This window comes from Poecilia latipinna, unplaced genomic scaffold (assembly GCF_001443285.1).
Source record: "Poecilia latipinna isolate Pla-1442-1.1 unplaced genomic scaffold, P_latipinna-1.0 Scaffold3208, whole genome shotgun sequence".
Classification (NCBI taxonomy): Eukaryota; Metazoa; Chordata; class Actinopteri; order Cyprinodontiformes; family Poeciliidae; genus Poecilia; species Poecilia latipinna.
The window spans coordinates 36,185-52,613 of NW_015115824.1; the positions used below are offsets into that span (position 1 = coordinate 36,185).

Below are 16,429 nucleotides of genomic sequence, written 5' to 3' on the forward strand. Positions count from 1 at the left end.
AATACCTGAAATTGACAAAAGAGAACTACATTTTACATGATTACGTCATAAATCTTACTTAATTTCTTTTCTTTTCAATTTTCCACAACAACAATGGGATTTAATTGAGTGGCATACTATGCTGCGTTGTTAGCTGGGAAGAAAATTGACATATTTCAGTGTGTCCATCCCAGTTCCTTCAGGGTTAAAATCAACTCAGCTGCTCTGTTGTGCTCCTCCTGCTGTCAGTCAAGATAATGCTTGTTATCACAATGGTGGCGTCAGCCTGAGGATTTAAAAGGTTTAACAACGTGATGAGGAAAAGCTCCAACAAATTAACCAGCTTGTGACAGGAAGTTGTGCTTCAAAGTAAAACCCTAAGTTATTCACCATGGTGGTGATTCTCATTCATCTTTGTATGAGTTTTAAATACAACTTAAAATAAAATGCACTGTTGCCACCACAGTAGGTTTTGGAGTGTTGCCACTACTTTATTTATTACGATTTTAGGAAAGAAAAGTACAAATATTTTCCTTCCTACTCCTACCCCGAAGCAGAAAATAAAGTTTTCAGATTTTAAACATTAAATTGTAATAATTATTCTGCTAATTTAACAAATTATTATATTTATTAATATAAATAATAAAGGAGGTAAATAATTACATAAATACACTACTTTCAACCAAAATAAGATTAAAATAGAACAGAAAAACAAATATAAGAATAAATCTGAGGAAAATAAAACAAATTCTTAATAATTAAAAAAATTCTCATAATTTACACTCAGATTGAAAGAAACTAAATGCCTTAAATTAATAATAAAACATTTACATAATAGAAATAGTAATAATAGTAATAATAATTTAAGAATTGTATTAATGCACAGATTTAAAAAAATAAAAGGGGAAAATAATCAAAACATGTGCTCTAATTGAAAATAAAATAAATTAAGTACATAATAAAAATAATACATAATAATTATAATACATTATTATAAGTAATAATAACAGTATAGTAATAGTATGTTATATATTTTTATTATATAATAATGGTAATTATTATATAATTATTATAAGTGTATAATAAAAATACAAGTATAATACAATAATATATTATATAATATAATTATTGTAGTATACTTGTATTATATAATTATATATTATATAATTATAGTTATTATTATTATTATTACATATTCAGAAAATATGTAGATATTAAATATTTTAGTTTAAATCTGTGCTTTTATTTTGAAACCCCAAGCCGGAAGTGCTGCTGTTGTCCTCATGTTCTGCTGGTTTTGCTACAGGAGGAGGACGGCAGGCGCATCAATGACGGGGACAGCAGTCAAATCTTCACCCCTCGGCCTGTTTCACGTCCGCGGCTCCAGGCATCGAGCTGCCAGCTGTTTGTGATCCGAGCTGAGGATGCCGGGACCGGTCCGCACCTCCTGCTTCTCCCGCTGCCTCCTTTCCATCCACCTCCTCCTCCTCCTTCTCCTCATCATCAGCGCTCACAGATCAGCAGCGTCAGCCGATGGAGACTTGCAGCCGTGCGACAAGGTGGGTCTGTCTAGTATCATCTGCTAACGTTGATTTGACTTTAACAAGCACGACTGGGAAGCTCATGTTCCTATAATTAACATTTTATTTTAAAATTCACCTGTATGCGCTTATGTAACAAGAACAACTGCATTTTAATTTGCTTAAGTTGAATTCAGCTTAATTAATTAGCTTAATTAAGTTTCCCTTTCATTAAATCTCATGTCTTTTCAGTGATAGGAATAAAAGGCGTTTAATTCACCATAAACTCGCCGCACTCTGAGAAGACGCGGTCTGCTGGCGTCAGGATATGGAAGACCAAAATTGCCATAAATCACTTTTCTGCAGAATATATAAAATCGGCCAAAAAAAAAAATCTTTTCAACACAGCTGATTTGTGATGAATTAGTGTGGTCTGCACACTAAAATAAGAAAAGTATGGGCAGAGCCTTGCATAATTTTAGAAAACATAATCTAATATGGTGTAATAATGTTGCAAAAAAAATTACAGCATCTGTTCTTGTTGCCTCACGAAACACTATCAGCTTATTAGTGTCCAGATTTAAGCAGTTCAGAAGGTAGTCTTACAGCAGTGCAAAAAGCGTCATCTTGATTATATTTTATCCATATTTTATGGCATCCTTAACCATAAACCAGCAATTTTACGTGACTTTCTACCCATAGAGAGGTAAAAGTGGCAACTGGTGGGACTACTGGCTGAGAGCTCATGGTTTCTAGTCAAAGCAGACCCCAGCAGAATGCTGAAAATATTATTGATTTATTATCCAGCTCTAAAAAAAAAAACCTTCTAATGTTATGTGTGTGTAAACATTGCAGCTGTTGACTGAACCCAACAGGAGGAAATAAATCCTCAGCTGAATTTTTATATTTTTGTTAAATCCTGAAACCTCCTGACTGGTGTGTTGAAGAGCTAAATTTTACCCTTTTGCTTCCTGCCTCCAGTCTCCATGACAGCCAGAGCGAATCACCCTGGAGACCAGTGAAACAGATTAGTCTGTGTCCTTTTTCTCAGTCCTCTATAAACATAAAGGCAGCGCAGGTTGCCTTCTCTACATGTTTACTCGACTTCTTCCACACTCAAAGCAAACCGACGTTCTTATTATTTGTGTTTGGAGATGAGAAACAGATGTTCACCATGAATAACGAGGATCTTTAGTCGTTTGGCAACGCTTTCACACCTGACCTGCTTCTGAACAGCCTCCATGTTGCTGATTAATTTCCCTGCAGACGTTTTGCCATTTATTCGTTCAGATTAATTAGCAGAAAAGTAAATATCCAGCACTGCTCTGCTGCAGTCTGGGAAGTCGGACACATAGAAAACCAAGCGTTTGTTTGGGTTTCATTGGACGACTCTAAATCAGCTGTGTTTTTTTTATTACTATTATTTTTATTTCCTTGATTTGTTTGGAATGTAGTTCAATATTTTCAAAGATTTGTTGCAAAGTTTCCACAGATCCTGCAATCAGAATACATTTGTTCTACCTAAAATGGTAGTTCAGATTCTGAGCTTTCTGTAGGGAGCGGATATAAAATATTTTAAAGTCTATTAGAGTTCAGATGAAAGAGATTTCTTCAATATGTTCAGGATTAATATTTGTTGAATCAAAGTGAAAAATATGACATATTGTTAATCACTTGTCTCGTCAGATGGATTAATAACTAAAGAAAATCTACAGGACATTTCAGTGAAAACTTCTCACAACAGGAGTAAAATACAAGAGAGCATAAAAACATATCAGTCTTTGAAATTATTTTCTTAAAATTATGGCTCTTACATAAATAAATACTGCAGACCTCCGTTAGCATGTTAAATGTTAGCATGTTAAATGTTAGCATGTTAAATGTTAGCATGTTAAATGTTAGATGACTGTAGAATTGGTAAAAAACTGAAAAAATGCAATGTTTTGAAAGAGTTGCTTGTAGAAATGCTCTTTTCTCCAAAAATAAAATGACAGTAGCACTAAGGTTTGCAGATACAAAACTTCGGGAACAAGTTGTTTTTGTTTTTGTTTTTTTGGGACAAATGAGACCAAAACTATAAAAAGCACAATACTCTGGGGAACCAGTTTTGAAAACTTGTTGTGCTACAACCAATTAGAGTTGGGTCAGAGAGTATTTCAGTAAATGTTCATTGAGTTTGCATGTCGAGCGACAAATAGCTGTCCTTGACAAGAACCCGATTGACCTGCAGTCATGCTCTTGATGGACCCATTAGAGCTGCAACTGCTGGTCGCCATGGCGATCAGGGTCAGTCACCAAAGGCCATTCATGATTTATTTTATTTTTTTTGTATGATCAGCTTTTCTAAACATTTGGTCATGCATACTATTATCTTCCTACATGTTTCCAGCGTTGTTCTCCAAATCTCTTTCAGTCTGTTACTGAATATGTAAACAACCAAAAGGTAGGGTTCATAATTAATGCTTTTCTAAAAGAAATAAATAAATAAAGGTTACATTTCTCTCTAGAATTAAAGCAGAGTTTTAATTTGAAGTGCAAACAAAGATTTTCTAGAAACTGGGACTATAAAGTCTTAGATTAGCATGATCTTTTCTTCTTCTTTCTGAAGTTGGTGCCCTTTAAACCTAAATTTCAAGTCTCTGCCTGGATATTTTTGACGTAAAACATGAATGGCGGGAGTGAAATTACTGTAATAAACCCATATTGCTTGGAAAGCGTAACAAAACCAACAGCAGCTAAGCTTCCCCTTTCAGATCAGATTTGTTTTTGGGAGCCAGTTGTGATGATTTATATCCACCTGCTCTGCTAACTCGGCTGAAATTAGACGGATTATTGATCGTTTTGTGTTTTTATGTGTGGTTTCCACAGGGAGATTACTACTACCAGTACACAGAGTGTGACAGCACTGGGTCAAGATGGCGGGTCGCCATCCCGCTCAGTCCAGGCTCCTGTTCGGACCTCCCCTCTCCAACCAGAGGAACAGACTGCTGTGAGCTTCAGTTTTTACTCTTCAAACTTGTTTTGTATTCACATAAAGATAACCTTTGTCTTCTCTTCAGCCTTCTCCTGTCCGGCTGGGAAGTTTCTGGAGATGTCGTCCCAGTTGTGCACGCCGTGTGCAGCCGGTTCTTACTCTCTGGGCAGCGGACTGAGGTTCGACCAATGGGACGCCATTCCTGCAGGCTTCACGAGCCTGGTCAGCTTTTTGGATCCTGGACCAAATGGAGAGGACATTCAGGCCTGTAACAGGTAACCAAACATTAAAAGGTGTTTTCAATGTGACCTATTATGCAAAATTCACTTTTTACACATTTTTGTACATCCATTTGGGTCTCAACTGCTTTTAAAAACATCCTAAGCACTTAAAATATCCCACCTAATTTAAAAAAAAATTTTTTTGGCAAAAATATGAATTTTTTTGGTGTGTGAAAAAATGAGCCACTTCAAAAACCTCCTGATTGTTGAGGCATATCTGATGGAAATGACACTGTTACCTTGCAACCCCCATTTAGCCCAGCCCTGTTACCTAGCAACTGAGCTCTGTCATGTTTGGTCAGCTGGTTTTACCGGTGTACAATGGCTGCTGGAAAAGACAGGTGTTTTGTTACTAATTTATTCAGATCGACTTGCTGCATTATTGTTGGTTTTGCATGAGGCTCCGCTTTTGCTTTTCAAAGATGGACAGTTGTATAATTGCGCATCCATTTGCAGCCATTTTTACGTGCGAGTGTAAATGTTGAGTTGGTGGTCAGCTGCGGATTATTTGGATTTAAAGTGACAAGACGCCCTAAAATAGCTCCAAAGACCATCTCATTATTCAAGAATGATATTATGCAAAAATGCAATAAGCATGTTTTATAACGCTCATAGACCTAACCTGCTCAAGAAAGCACAATGGGTCTGATTTAAACATAGAAAAATGAAGTTGATGATTACTGTGTTGTTGTTGCAGCTCATCATGGACGCCGCAGGGTGTGTACCTGGAGTCCAACCGTGACGAGTGCACAGTGTCCCTCGTTTACGCCGTCCGCCTGGAAAAACAGGGATCCGTCTCGTTCACCTATCAGTATCCAGACAACAACATTTTCTTTGAGTTTTACGTAAGCAATGCTACCAACATCTAGAAGGCGATGTTCTCTGATTCTAAGCATGCAGGGCTCAGATTCTGAATGTGTGTCCAGGTCCAGAACGAGCAATGCCAGGAAATGTCCCAGACTGACGACCAGAAGTGGATTAAAGTCACCAGCAGTGGAGAATGGGGAACACATACAGTAAGTCCGTGGTTCTGATGGTTTGTGTCAGTGGAATGCTTTACACTGTAAAAACACAAAATCTTAACAAGTATAGTTGATCTAGTTTCTCGTGCAAACATCTTAGTATATTTGAAATAAGAAAACTTAGTGACAAGTAACTTTTTAGCAAGAAAATTATTATTTTTCTCAACTAATGAAAGGGCAGCATCTCCCACAGCTGCAGCCTCAGGCACCTGTCTACCCATGTCTCACATTTGGTTTTTGTTCTTTGGATGGGCTGGACTGAAATTTACCCCCTGGGATACTAACAAACATATTCTATTCCAAGAAATAGGAGCTTGTTTTAAGTCAATAATTTATGGTCTAGCTTCTAGTATATTTGAAATAAGACAAAGCTAAGGTACAGATAGCTTTTCAGCGAGATATACAAGCTTAATTTAAGTAAAGAATTCCTTTACGTTGATTAAAAAATACTAGTTCCACTGGCAAATTACTTAACTGTTAACTAAACCTAAAAATATGGATTATCACTCGCATGTTAATTTACTCTATTTCAGTTTAAGTTTCAGTTTTACATCAAAATTAGCTAAGACGCTAACATTAGCATTAGGGCTATAGGTAGCATGTTGATCACTCGTAACGTCCTGTTATAAGTAAAATAATCTGCCTGTTTAACTAGTATTTTTTCATCAGTATTAAGGAATTATTAACTTAAGACAAGCTCCCATATTTTGTTGAAAAGTCACTTGTAAGTTAGTTTTGTCTTATTTCAAGTGAACTAAACTGAACTTGGTAGGATTCTGTTTCCTCACTGAGCGTCTCTTGTCCAGGTGAGCCTGAAGTCGGGCACAAACATCCTGTACTGGAGAACAACGGGGATACTGGTGGGAGGGAAGATGGTGAAACCGGTTCTGCTGAAGAACATCCAGATAGAGGGTAAAGCTAAGTTGTGCTCTTGTGACAAATTAAATTAAAATACCAGAATCTCGAGGAGCTCAGTCGAATGTGCTGCTGCAGGTGTCGCCTACACGTCTGAGTGTTTTCCATGTCGGCCCGGCTGGTTCAGCCCGATGCCCGGTTCCTCGTCCTGCCAAGCGTGTCCTAGCAACACTTACTCTGGAAAGGGAGCGTCCGCCTGTTCGTCCTGCCCTGAACACTACTACTCACGTACGCACACCGTGAACGAAAGAGCACAAAAACATAGACGGATCCACATCTAATCCATCCAATTTAAGAATATTCACATTCTGATTAGAGTTGGGAGTCCACTTTGATCTACGGCTGGAACGATTAATCGGGTTAATCGCGAATAATCCTGATTAATTGTGATTAATCAATTATAGAAATATCCGTTAACTGTTTTAGTAGTCAATTAATATATATATATATATATATATATATATATATATATATATATATATATATATATATATAAATAAAGATGAAAATACATTTGTCTTTAAATAGTTTTTTCTTTCTGTGGCTAAAACCTATTTACAAACACCAAAATGTGTTTCATGGTAATTTCACTTTTGGTGTGTGCCTACTTTTTCAACCAGGTTATTAAGACTTGATTGCATTTCAATACGAATCATTTACTTTTCAGGGAATAGATCTCACATTAAAGGTGTAAATTATTTATTGTAGTGTAATTTTAACAGGTAGAGGTGGGAAAGATTGTATGTTATAAAAAAAGAAACAACTAAAGTTTGTTCAAGCTGCTGTTTTTTTGTTTAGTTTTTGTGTTTCGTCTCTAGCAGTGATTCATTTGTGAGTGTGTTTTGTTCAGATGAGGGCTGGGCTGAATGTAAGGTGAGACCGCCGTGCTCAGAGAAGGATTACTTCCAGATTCACACAGCCTGCGACAGCGAGGGAAAGGTCAGAGGTTTCACATTTCATCCACACACCAAACAGGAGCAAAGACCCAACAAACAGGTTCTGGGTTTTATCATTCGTGCCCTCCGTCTGTTCCTGCTCCAGACGCAGGTGCTGCATCGGTGGGTGGAGCCAAAGATCTGCGTGGAGAACGTGACGGGGGCCGTGAAGCTGCCTGCGACCGGACAGAGAGAGCCGTGCCCCCCCTGTAACCCCGGCTACTACAACAGCAACGACTCCACCTGCCTGCCCTGCCCACCTGGAACACACTCTGACGGCATCTACGGTACAAATAAAAACATGTCGGGCACAATTATTATCTCTGCACTGACGTGTAATCAGAGCTGGAAAATAACTAGTTACATTTACTCAAGTAGCTTTTTTGAAAAAATGTACCTTTAGGAGTATTTTTACTTCGCTGTACTTTTTACTTTTACTTTACTTTTACATTTTTTATGAAGTATTTCTACTCTTCAGTAAAATTTCTGAATTTTCTAACCAAAAAAATTCACCAGACACAGCTGCAGTTTTTATTAAACTTTTATAAGTTTTTAAAATGTTCAGACCTCAAATAAAGCAAAGAAAAGTTAATATTCATTTAGAAACAACAATATTAATGTTTCAACTCAAATCAATATTTGGTGGAAAAACCAGGAGGTTTTCAGTGCAGTGGGCTCTTATTTTTTCCAGAGCTGCATATTGAAGTAGTTCTGCTCTTACTTCAGTACAGTTTCGGGTTCTGCACCGACCTCAGTATGCGTAACTAAAAGCCTCTCTGTCCATCCCTTGATTTTGACACAGCTGGTTAATCCTCCTCTGAACAGCGTTTCTGTTCAAACAGCTCTGCAGCTTGTTATCATTGTGTGCCTGAATTGATTTCTGGATGTCATATTTGGCTTTCAGCGTGCGTCGAGTGTCCTGCAGGCACCGAACCCGTGTTGGGTTACGAGTACAAATGGTGGAACGTGCTGCCGTCCAACATGAAGACGTCTTGCTTCAACGTGGGGAACTCCAAATGTGACGATATGAACGGTGAGAAAGTCAACACCCGGTTTTCTCTACCAACATTTTTTCCATTTCTTTGCAAAATGGTTCAAACTCAGGGTTGTTGTCCTTCTTCTCAGTTTCCAAGCTCTTACAGCCTCCACTAGGTTTTCTTCCAACATTTATCTTTATTTCTGTTCTGGTTTCTGACAAACTTAAAACAGGACATCTTGTGACTTCAAGGGCGCTAGGGCAGTCATTCACTGAGTTAAAAAATGTTTTAAGTTGAAAAATATCACTTGATAATTATGATATTAACAGATTGGAACATTAATACCTGAACACCAACTATAAAGTCTTTAAAAAATGCAAACATTTTAAAAAGACTTAAATAAATAAGCAATGCTCTGCCTGGTGGGGGCACAAGTAAAGCCTGGAGGCCCGCCAGGCTTAAAATACACTGGAAGAAACTCTGGGCTTTTACTCAACAATGTCAGTCTTAAGCATTATTTATTCATTCTTTTATTACACTACGTTCAGTAAAGGTAAGCATGTTGTTTGTCAGGATGGGAGGTCGCTGGAGATCACATCCGCAGCGGGGCAGGAAGTTCGGACAATGATTACCTCATCCTCAGCCTCACTGTTCCTGGATTTAAGTAAGTTATCGTTTTATTTTATAACTTTGGGTTAATTCACCTCTTTTCCAGTTCTTGCCCCATTTCATAGTCCAACATCGTCACTTTTCCCCTTTCTACTTCAGTTTGGTACGCAGTTGGGAAGTAACTAGTTACACTTGAGTAACATTTTGGAAAAAAAAGTTTCTTTTAACATAAAGTGTTGCTTCGCTTACTTTCTGAATCCTCACTCCACTTGTTCTTCACTGAATGAAGAAATTTGTTTTAACCAAAAATTCAAAAAAGACACACACCTTCAGTTTTCTTTAAAGCTTCATAAGTTTTAACAACAAAAAAGTTTCTTTTGCCTGATTTTATTTATATTAATTATTTTAATTTTGACATTTTTAAATATTAAATGATTGATATTTTGATCAGACTTTTTACCAAATACTTTTTTAGTATTTAAAATAATTTAATAATTTAATTTAATAGAATAGAATAATTTCATAGGCGGCTATTTTCTACTTTTACTTAGAAACGTGAAAATTTTTTTGATAAAATCTACTTTAAGTCGTCTATTTGAGTTCCTGAAAGAAAAATAAATTAAAGGCAACTTAAGACTTTTGCTTTATTTTATATATTTAACTGGCTGTGTGGCGACACATTAACGGTTTTATGGCTACAACTAACAGTTGTTAATTGATGATTAATCGGAGAAAATAAATTTGCAGATATTTAATTCAACCACTTAAACCTTTTTTACACAGTATTAGAGATATATTAAACATTCAGTTCCTTTTTTAAATAAAAAAATAAACTTTTTTTTGCCTAAAATGCAGTAACAAAGCTTTCCTTTAGGGAACACTCGATCGTTTGCAGCTAAAACAATATTTCCAACATCTTTCTGCTTTAATTAACATCAATAAAGTTTATAGTTGATCTGTTTTATTATTATTATTAATTAATAATTGGATAGATTGTTTGTAACAGAATTTGAACTGGTTGAAGCTAAAACTGCCACTTGAGGAGTTTTGGGTAAAACATATTTACCAACAAAAGTTTTTTTTTTAATCTTAATTGCAAAAATGTTTAGAGTTTTGCTTGTTTTTGGTTTCAGGATGCCGGCGTCGCTGTCAGGGATGACCGGCGGAGAGATCGGAAAAATCACGTTTGTGTTTGAGACGATCTGTTCTGCTGACTGTGAGCTCTACTTCATGATGGTGTGTGTCTCAGTGTGTGTCGGCAGAAAGTACTTAAAGTACAGAAAGTTACTCAGTACTTCAGTAGGCTAGTTACCAAATACTGCTTTCTCTTTCTTGAGTTAAAATATGTGAAGTTAATCTACTCTCACTGTAGTAAAATATTTGGGTACCTTTGCTAGCAAAATATTAGCATAAATGGAAAAACTTTACAAAAACCTTTAATTGTAGCAGGAAGACGTTCAGTATTCAAGATGCCACAAGAACTCACAAGTGCATTACTGAGAGGAATCACAAAAGAAAAAACATGTTACCCAGAAGAAGAAGTGAGCACTTTGAGTTTTTCTCTGTTTTGTCTTGGGCGCCCCCTGCAGGATGTGAACAGGAAGAGCACCACAGTGGTGGAGTCCTGGGAGGGCAGCAAGGGGAAGCAGGCGTTTTCCCACAGCATGACCAGAAACGCCTCTGTGACGTACACCTGGGCCTTCCAGAGGACGAGCCACGCTCTGGACGTGAGTAAAACCTCCAGCAGCAAAACCTCTCCGACCCGTTCCACCGCTTCTTTAAAACCGACGGGTTAAAACTGCAGGTGCGCCGTTACGTCTGCGACACGGTGAAGATCTACTCCATCAAGGTGACCAACGTCCTGGACGGGGTGGCGTCGGCGTGCCGGGCCTGCGCTCTCGTCCCGCAGAACTCGCAGCGGGCCGGCTCCTCCTGCGTCCCCTGCCCCGCCGGGTTCTTCATCGACCGGGAGACCAACAGGTGCCAGGAGTGTCCGGCCAACACGCACCTGGCTGGGCGGCACACCTACGGCCAGGACGCCTGCATCGCATGTGGACCTGGAAGCATCAGCAACAAGGTACAGAGGTCCAGTAGTCCCAGTCTGGACTACTGGACCTGGTTGTTCTTGCTTGTGTTTTACAGTGTTCGCATCATAAATATGTGATTTCATATGTAAATTTGACTTTTACAGTGAAACCAACAGATACACTTACAAAACGATCAGCTGGATTCTTATCAAAACTGTTGATTCTTTCAGGAACATTCCCGCTGCTTCAGCGACTGCTTTTTCACCCACACTGAGAACAACAGAACGCTGACCTTTGACCTCAGCCCCATGAGTAATGTGGCTTCGCTGATATTGGGGCCAAGTTTCACCTCTAAAGGCACAAAGTACCTGCACCTGTTCAACGTCAGCCTCTGTGGCCACGAGGTAACTGGCCTCTGGAGACCAGCCCGAAGTTATTTCATTCCTAAAATACGAAGCATTTAGAAACACAGTTTTTATTTACGATTTTACAAACATTATAGTTTACCAAAAAAACAGTAAAACTTCCTGTGATCTTTTGACTGTGTGGTTACAGAAATAAAGAGGCTTAGGAAAAAACATTTAAAAACTATTAAAATAACGTCTGGAACACTTGAAACATAAAGGCTGTTCAAATCCACATTTTCTATGAATTATTTCAAACAAACTTAAAAAAATAAAAACACTTCACTATTTCAAGCATTTTAAAACAGTGGCGCCCTCATTGGGGATATTAGTAAGGAAGAGGATTAGGACCATAAAAAAAATCTGACTTTTTTTATGTCTTTTATTCTCAACATTCTGACTTTTTCCCCCCAGAATTTGGATTTTTTCCCAGAATTCTTTTTTTTCCCTTCAGAATTCTTTTTTTTTTCTTTAGAATTCGGACTTTAAAGTCAGGATCCCTTTTTTCAGTGCCCCTAATCTTTTTCCCTAGTTCTTAAAAAGTGGTGCCCAGCCCTAAAGTCATCTTCTTCAATGAAGACAAACATGTAAAAACCTTATAAATAAATAAACACAATACAAAAATTGTAATTAAGTGATTTTTTTATTTTTTTTTTAACAATTATTACTATTTTTTATTTATTTATTCCCCCTTGAATTTTTACTGGCCTCATCTATGAACATTTTCTGGGAGCACCAATAAAAAGCGAAAAATAGAGAAACGGTGTTGTTTCCGTTTCCTTCTCAGGGGAAACGAGCTGCCGTCTGCACCGATAACGTCACCGACGTGTCCAGCAAAGACGACCAGAGTGACCTGTCTCAGTTCGTCAACACGGTGGACAGCTTCCTGTGCCAGTCGACCATCATCCCAGGAGATGGGCGGGGCTACAGGATGGCCATCTCCTCCCAGTCCATCAGCCTGGCCGACACCTTCATAGGTAGAAGTCTGCTGTGTGTCGCCCCCTGCTGGTAAAAGCCGATCTGACCCATCCTTCTCTTCAGGAGCAACAGTGGACACGGTTCTCAGCGGAGTGAACGCCAAACCGGACCTGTTCCCAGAAAATCCAAACGACGTTCCGGACATCAACTTCTTCTACAGGTGGAGACAGAAAGGCGATTTTTATCGGTCCTGGTTGGTTCTGGGTTTAACGAGCTTTTCCTCCAGGTCAACGCAGGCGACGGCTTCCTGTGATCAGGGTCGGAGTTCGGTCATCACGGTCCGCTGCGACCCGGAAGCGTCAGACAGAGGAGAACTTTCTGTGCCCAGGTACAGCTGACCCAGTCCTGACCCGTGCTGTCCATCCATCTGTCCATCCATCCATCCACTGCAGAATAGCTTCCATAGATTCTTTGACATTTCTTCTCATAAAATATTTTTATTTATTAGCAATAAAAACTGGAAACTTTAAGGATCAACAGTTGAAAATAATGTTAAATCATGTTAAAACAAAAGTTTTCAGTTGGACTTAAAAAGCTTAACAGCTTCAAGAAAATCCCAAATAAGAATAAATAATTACAATAATATTAGGGAATTTGTCTCAAACTGTTAAATACTTTTCATCTGATTTTCAGCATTGACTTAGCTACGTTCTACAGAAACACCACCAACATTTGGTTGAATTTCCCAAACTAAACAGTTGAACATTAGAGATTTATGTCAAAAAAGGGAAAGGCACCGTTTCACCTGACTGTGGGTTTGTGCAGCTCCTGTCCTGCAGGGACGTGTGACGGATGCACGTTTCACTTCCTGTGGCAGAGCGCCAGCGCCTGCCCGCGCTGCACCGAGGCCGACTACCACCTGATAGAGGGAGCCTGCAGGGGGGGAATCCAGGTAGCAGAGGAAACACTTCAGTCTGGCAGATTAACGTCTCCCAGGAGTTAATCCCAACTTTCTTTCAGGAAACGCTGTACGTGTGGAACGAACCGAAGCTGTGCACCAAAGGCGCGGCGCTGCCTTCCCGAAGCTCCGCCCCCTGCGAGGTCATCGCTCTGTGGCTGAAGGTCGGGCTCGGCGTCGGAGCCTTCGTCGCCGTGCTGCTCGTCTCCCTCACCTTCTATTTCTGGAAGAAAAACAAGAGGTGGGAGCAGCAGGCCCATTAACTGAGTCAGACGTTATTTAGAGGGGAACTTGATGTGATGACAGAGTGGAGACGAACTGCAGCTGATTCACTCTGACTGTCTGATTTTACCTGAAACACTCTGAGCTGAAAACAAAAACAACGGAAACTTTTTATTTAGACTAAACAGAGTTGAAGCCGTTCAGATAAACTGCATACTGGGACAATAAATAAGATGAAACATTTATTTATTTACTTTAATTTTTCCCTGTTTCTTCAGTAGAAGGTGTTTTATTCCAGACAGAACAGAGGAGAGCTGCTGCAGAAAGGGTTAGGGTTAACCCAGAAATACATAAAAACATAAATAAAAACAAATAAATAAACTTCGCTGATGTGTTGATCAGGGACAAAAAACACATTTTTTTTTATTTTAAATTGAGACAAATAAAAAAAATATTGTTTTATTCTAAACTATGTTTAAATTTTATACATTTATTGCATGTAGTTTTAGTCATTTACTGTTAATGTATTTTATTTAATAATTATTTATTTTAATTATTACACTTTTATGTATTAATTTTATTATTAAAATTGCACATAAAAATTTGATTAATCATCTCAATAAATTTGAATTAACGATATTTAAATTATTTTTAAAAACTGACATCAGAAATGTCATTTTTACTATTTTCTCCACTGTTTGTAGAACAAACAGTGGAGATTTCAAACTTATAAATTCAAACTTATATATAAGTTTGAAAACAGGGTTAAATGCAATTAATGTTTGCAGTTAAACTTTTTAAATCAGAATTCTTTAAGAAGCCGATTTCAAATGGGAATGCTTTTCAAAATCAATAATCAATCATTTATCATGGACATTTATATCTTTATCATGATAGTACCTAAAAATATTGCGATAAAATGTTACATTTATAATTGCAAATCTATAGAGAAAAAAATTATTTTAAAATAAATATTTATGACATAAATATTTTAAAAGGACTGGAAACATATTCAATTTCTAGAAACAATGTGGATGTAAAAATATTAGTTTTTTTAAATTATTTTATCAGATAAATTCATGTTTTTTTAAATTCGTCCAGTGCTGAAAGTCCCAGTGATGTTTGCGTCCAGGTTGGAGTATAAATACTCTCGCCTGGTGATGTCGGCCAACAAGGAGTGTGAGCTTCCAGCTGCAGACAGCTGTGCGCTGGCGGAAGGAGAGGAGGCCGAGGACGACGTGGTTTACACCCAGAAACCCTCCCTGCTGGGGAAACTCAGGGCCATCGCCAGCAAGGTGGGCAGAAAAACATAAAATCTCAGCAAGCTTTTTGGCCTAGCTTCCACTGCTAACATGCAATGAGACAAAAGTAACTTAAAAGTAACTTTTCAGCAAGAAAATTATAATTTTTCTCATTTAATGAAAGAGCAGCACCTCTCTGACTCAGGCACCTGTCAACTCATGTCTTATGATGTTTGTTCTTTGGACAAACTTTACTTTACTTTATGCTATGCGATGCGATGCTGTGCTATTCTAATATATAGAAGCTTGCTTTAAGTCAATAATTCCTTAATATTGATGAAAAAGTTGCAGTTATTAGTGAAATAATCTGTTAGTGGAACAAGATATTTTCCCCGTCTTGTCTAACTGGCAGATTATTTTACTTTTCATTAATATTAAGCAATAATTTACTTAAACAAGCTCTTATATCTTACTGAAATGTTACTTATAAGCTAGTTTCGACTTATTTCAAGTCTAGTAATATATTTGCACTAAAAATAATTTGTGTTGCTGCTGTGAATGTTTTAAGTGGGGAAAATGACACCAGTTGGAAGGTTTTTATTCATCTGATTTTTTTTGTTTGTCAGCATGAAGGCGGAGAGAGCAGCGAGTCGGTGCAGCTGAACTCCTCCCACGCCGATCGATGGGTCCTGGGATAAGTTTCCTGATGGACGGTGATGCGTTCGCTGTCCAGAGTCCTGTGTGTCTTTTTTTCTACTGACCTGCAGACAGCCTGGATAATACATTGTAATTTTCCCCCACAGTTTAACTCCATGGATGCAAAAACTGCACCAAAAAACAAAAACGTTCCTTTTAATGTTTTTTGTACGTTTTGTATTTTATTTATTTTCTGTTCAGGTTTATGTATTTATATTGTTATGATAAAGAATGTTTATTAAAGTCCTGCTTGACTTTATTAGAAGGTCTCTCAAGTTAATATCCAATGAATGGAGGCGAACTTTGTACAAAAACTGTTTATAAAACTTAATTTTAATGCATTTTGTTTGTTCTCTTTTCTGTAACATCTCAGATTAGTTTTTGAAATGGGTTCAGAAAATATTTATTAATTTAGCTGCCCCTTTAACCAGAGCAAAAACCTGCTTTTCATGTGTGTTTATTAATGATGCTGGATTTGACTGTACTGGGACTTTAAAATCCCTGTTTTCACTCTTCCAATGTTTAAAATAAGACAAAATGATTGTAGATGAATAACCAAAGAATCTGCTTTTCAAATTCTTTTGGTACACACTCATAAATTAGGACACATTTTGTCCTGGGAAAAGATAAATAATCATTGTTTTTACTTTGGTATTGTTTTGTTTTCCAGGTCCCTTCCAGTATCATAGCTGTTTGTAAAAACTATTAGAGCTCTAATGAACTTGAATCTAGTTCCAGAAAAATTATAGTA

The 16,429-nt window shown here is 37.7% G+C and overlaps 1 protein-coding gene across 1 annotated transcript; it reads left to right on the forward strand.

Annotated features, from left to right (window-relative positions):
* The first annotated feature begins 1,256 nt into the window (after nucleotides 1-1,256).
* On the forward strand, nucleotides 1,257-16,019 carry elapor2b (endosome-lysosome associated apoptosis and autophagy regulator family member 2b). The gene is made up of 22 exons (XM_015023123.1): nucleotides 1,257-1,538; nucleotides 4,368-4,488; nucleotides 4,559-4,748; nucleotides 5,452-5,599; nucleotides 5,681-5,770; nucleotides 6,583-6,688; nucleotides 6,770-6,919; nucleotides 7,542-7,630; nucleotides 7,733-7,913; nucleotides 8,531-8,659; nucleotides 9,177-9,267; nucleotides 10,346-10,448; nucleotides 10,802-10,939; nucleotides 11,017-11,289; nucleotides 11,470-11,643; nucleotides 12,431-12,620; nucleotides 12,685-12,781; nucleotides 12,848-12,949; nucleotides 13,387-13,513; nucleotides 13,582-13,760; nucleotides 14,874-15,036; nucleotides 15,609-16,019. The coding sequence occupies exons 1-22, from the start codon at nucleotides 1,404-1,406 to the stop codon at nucleotides 15,678-15,680; spliced, it is 3,048 nt and encodes a 1,015-aa protein (XP_014878609.1). The 5' UTR covers nucleotides 1,257-1,403; the 3' UTR covers nucleotides 15,681-16,019.
* Nucleotides 16,020-16,429: the final 410 nt, after the last annotated feature.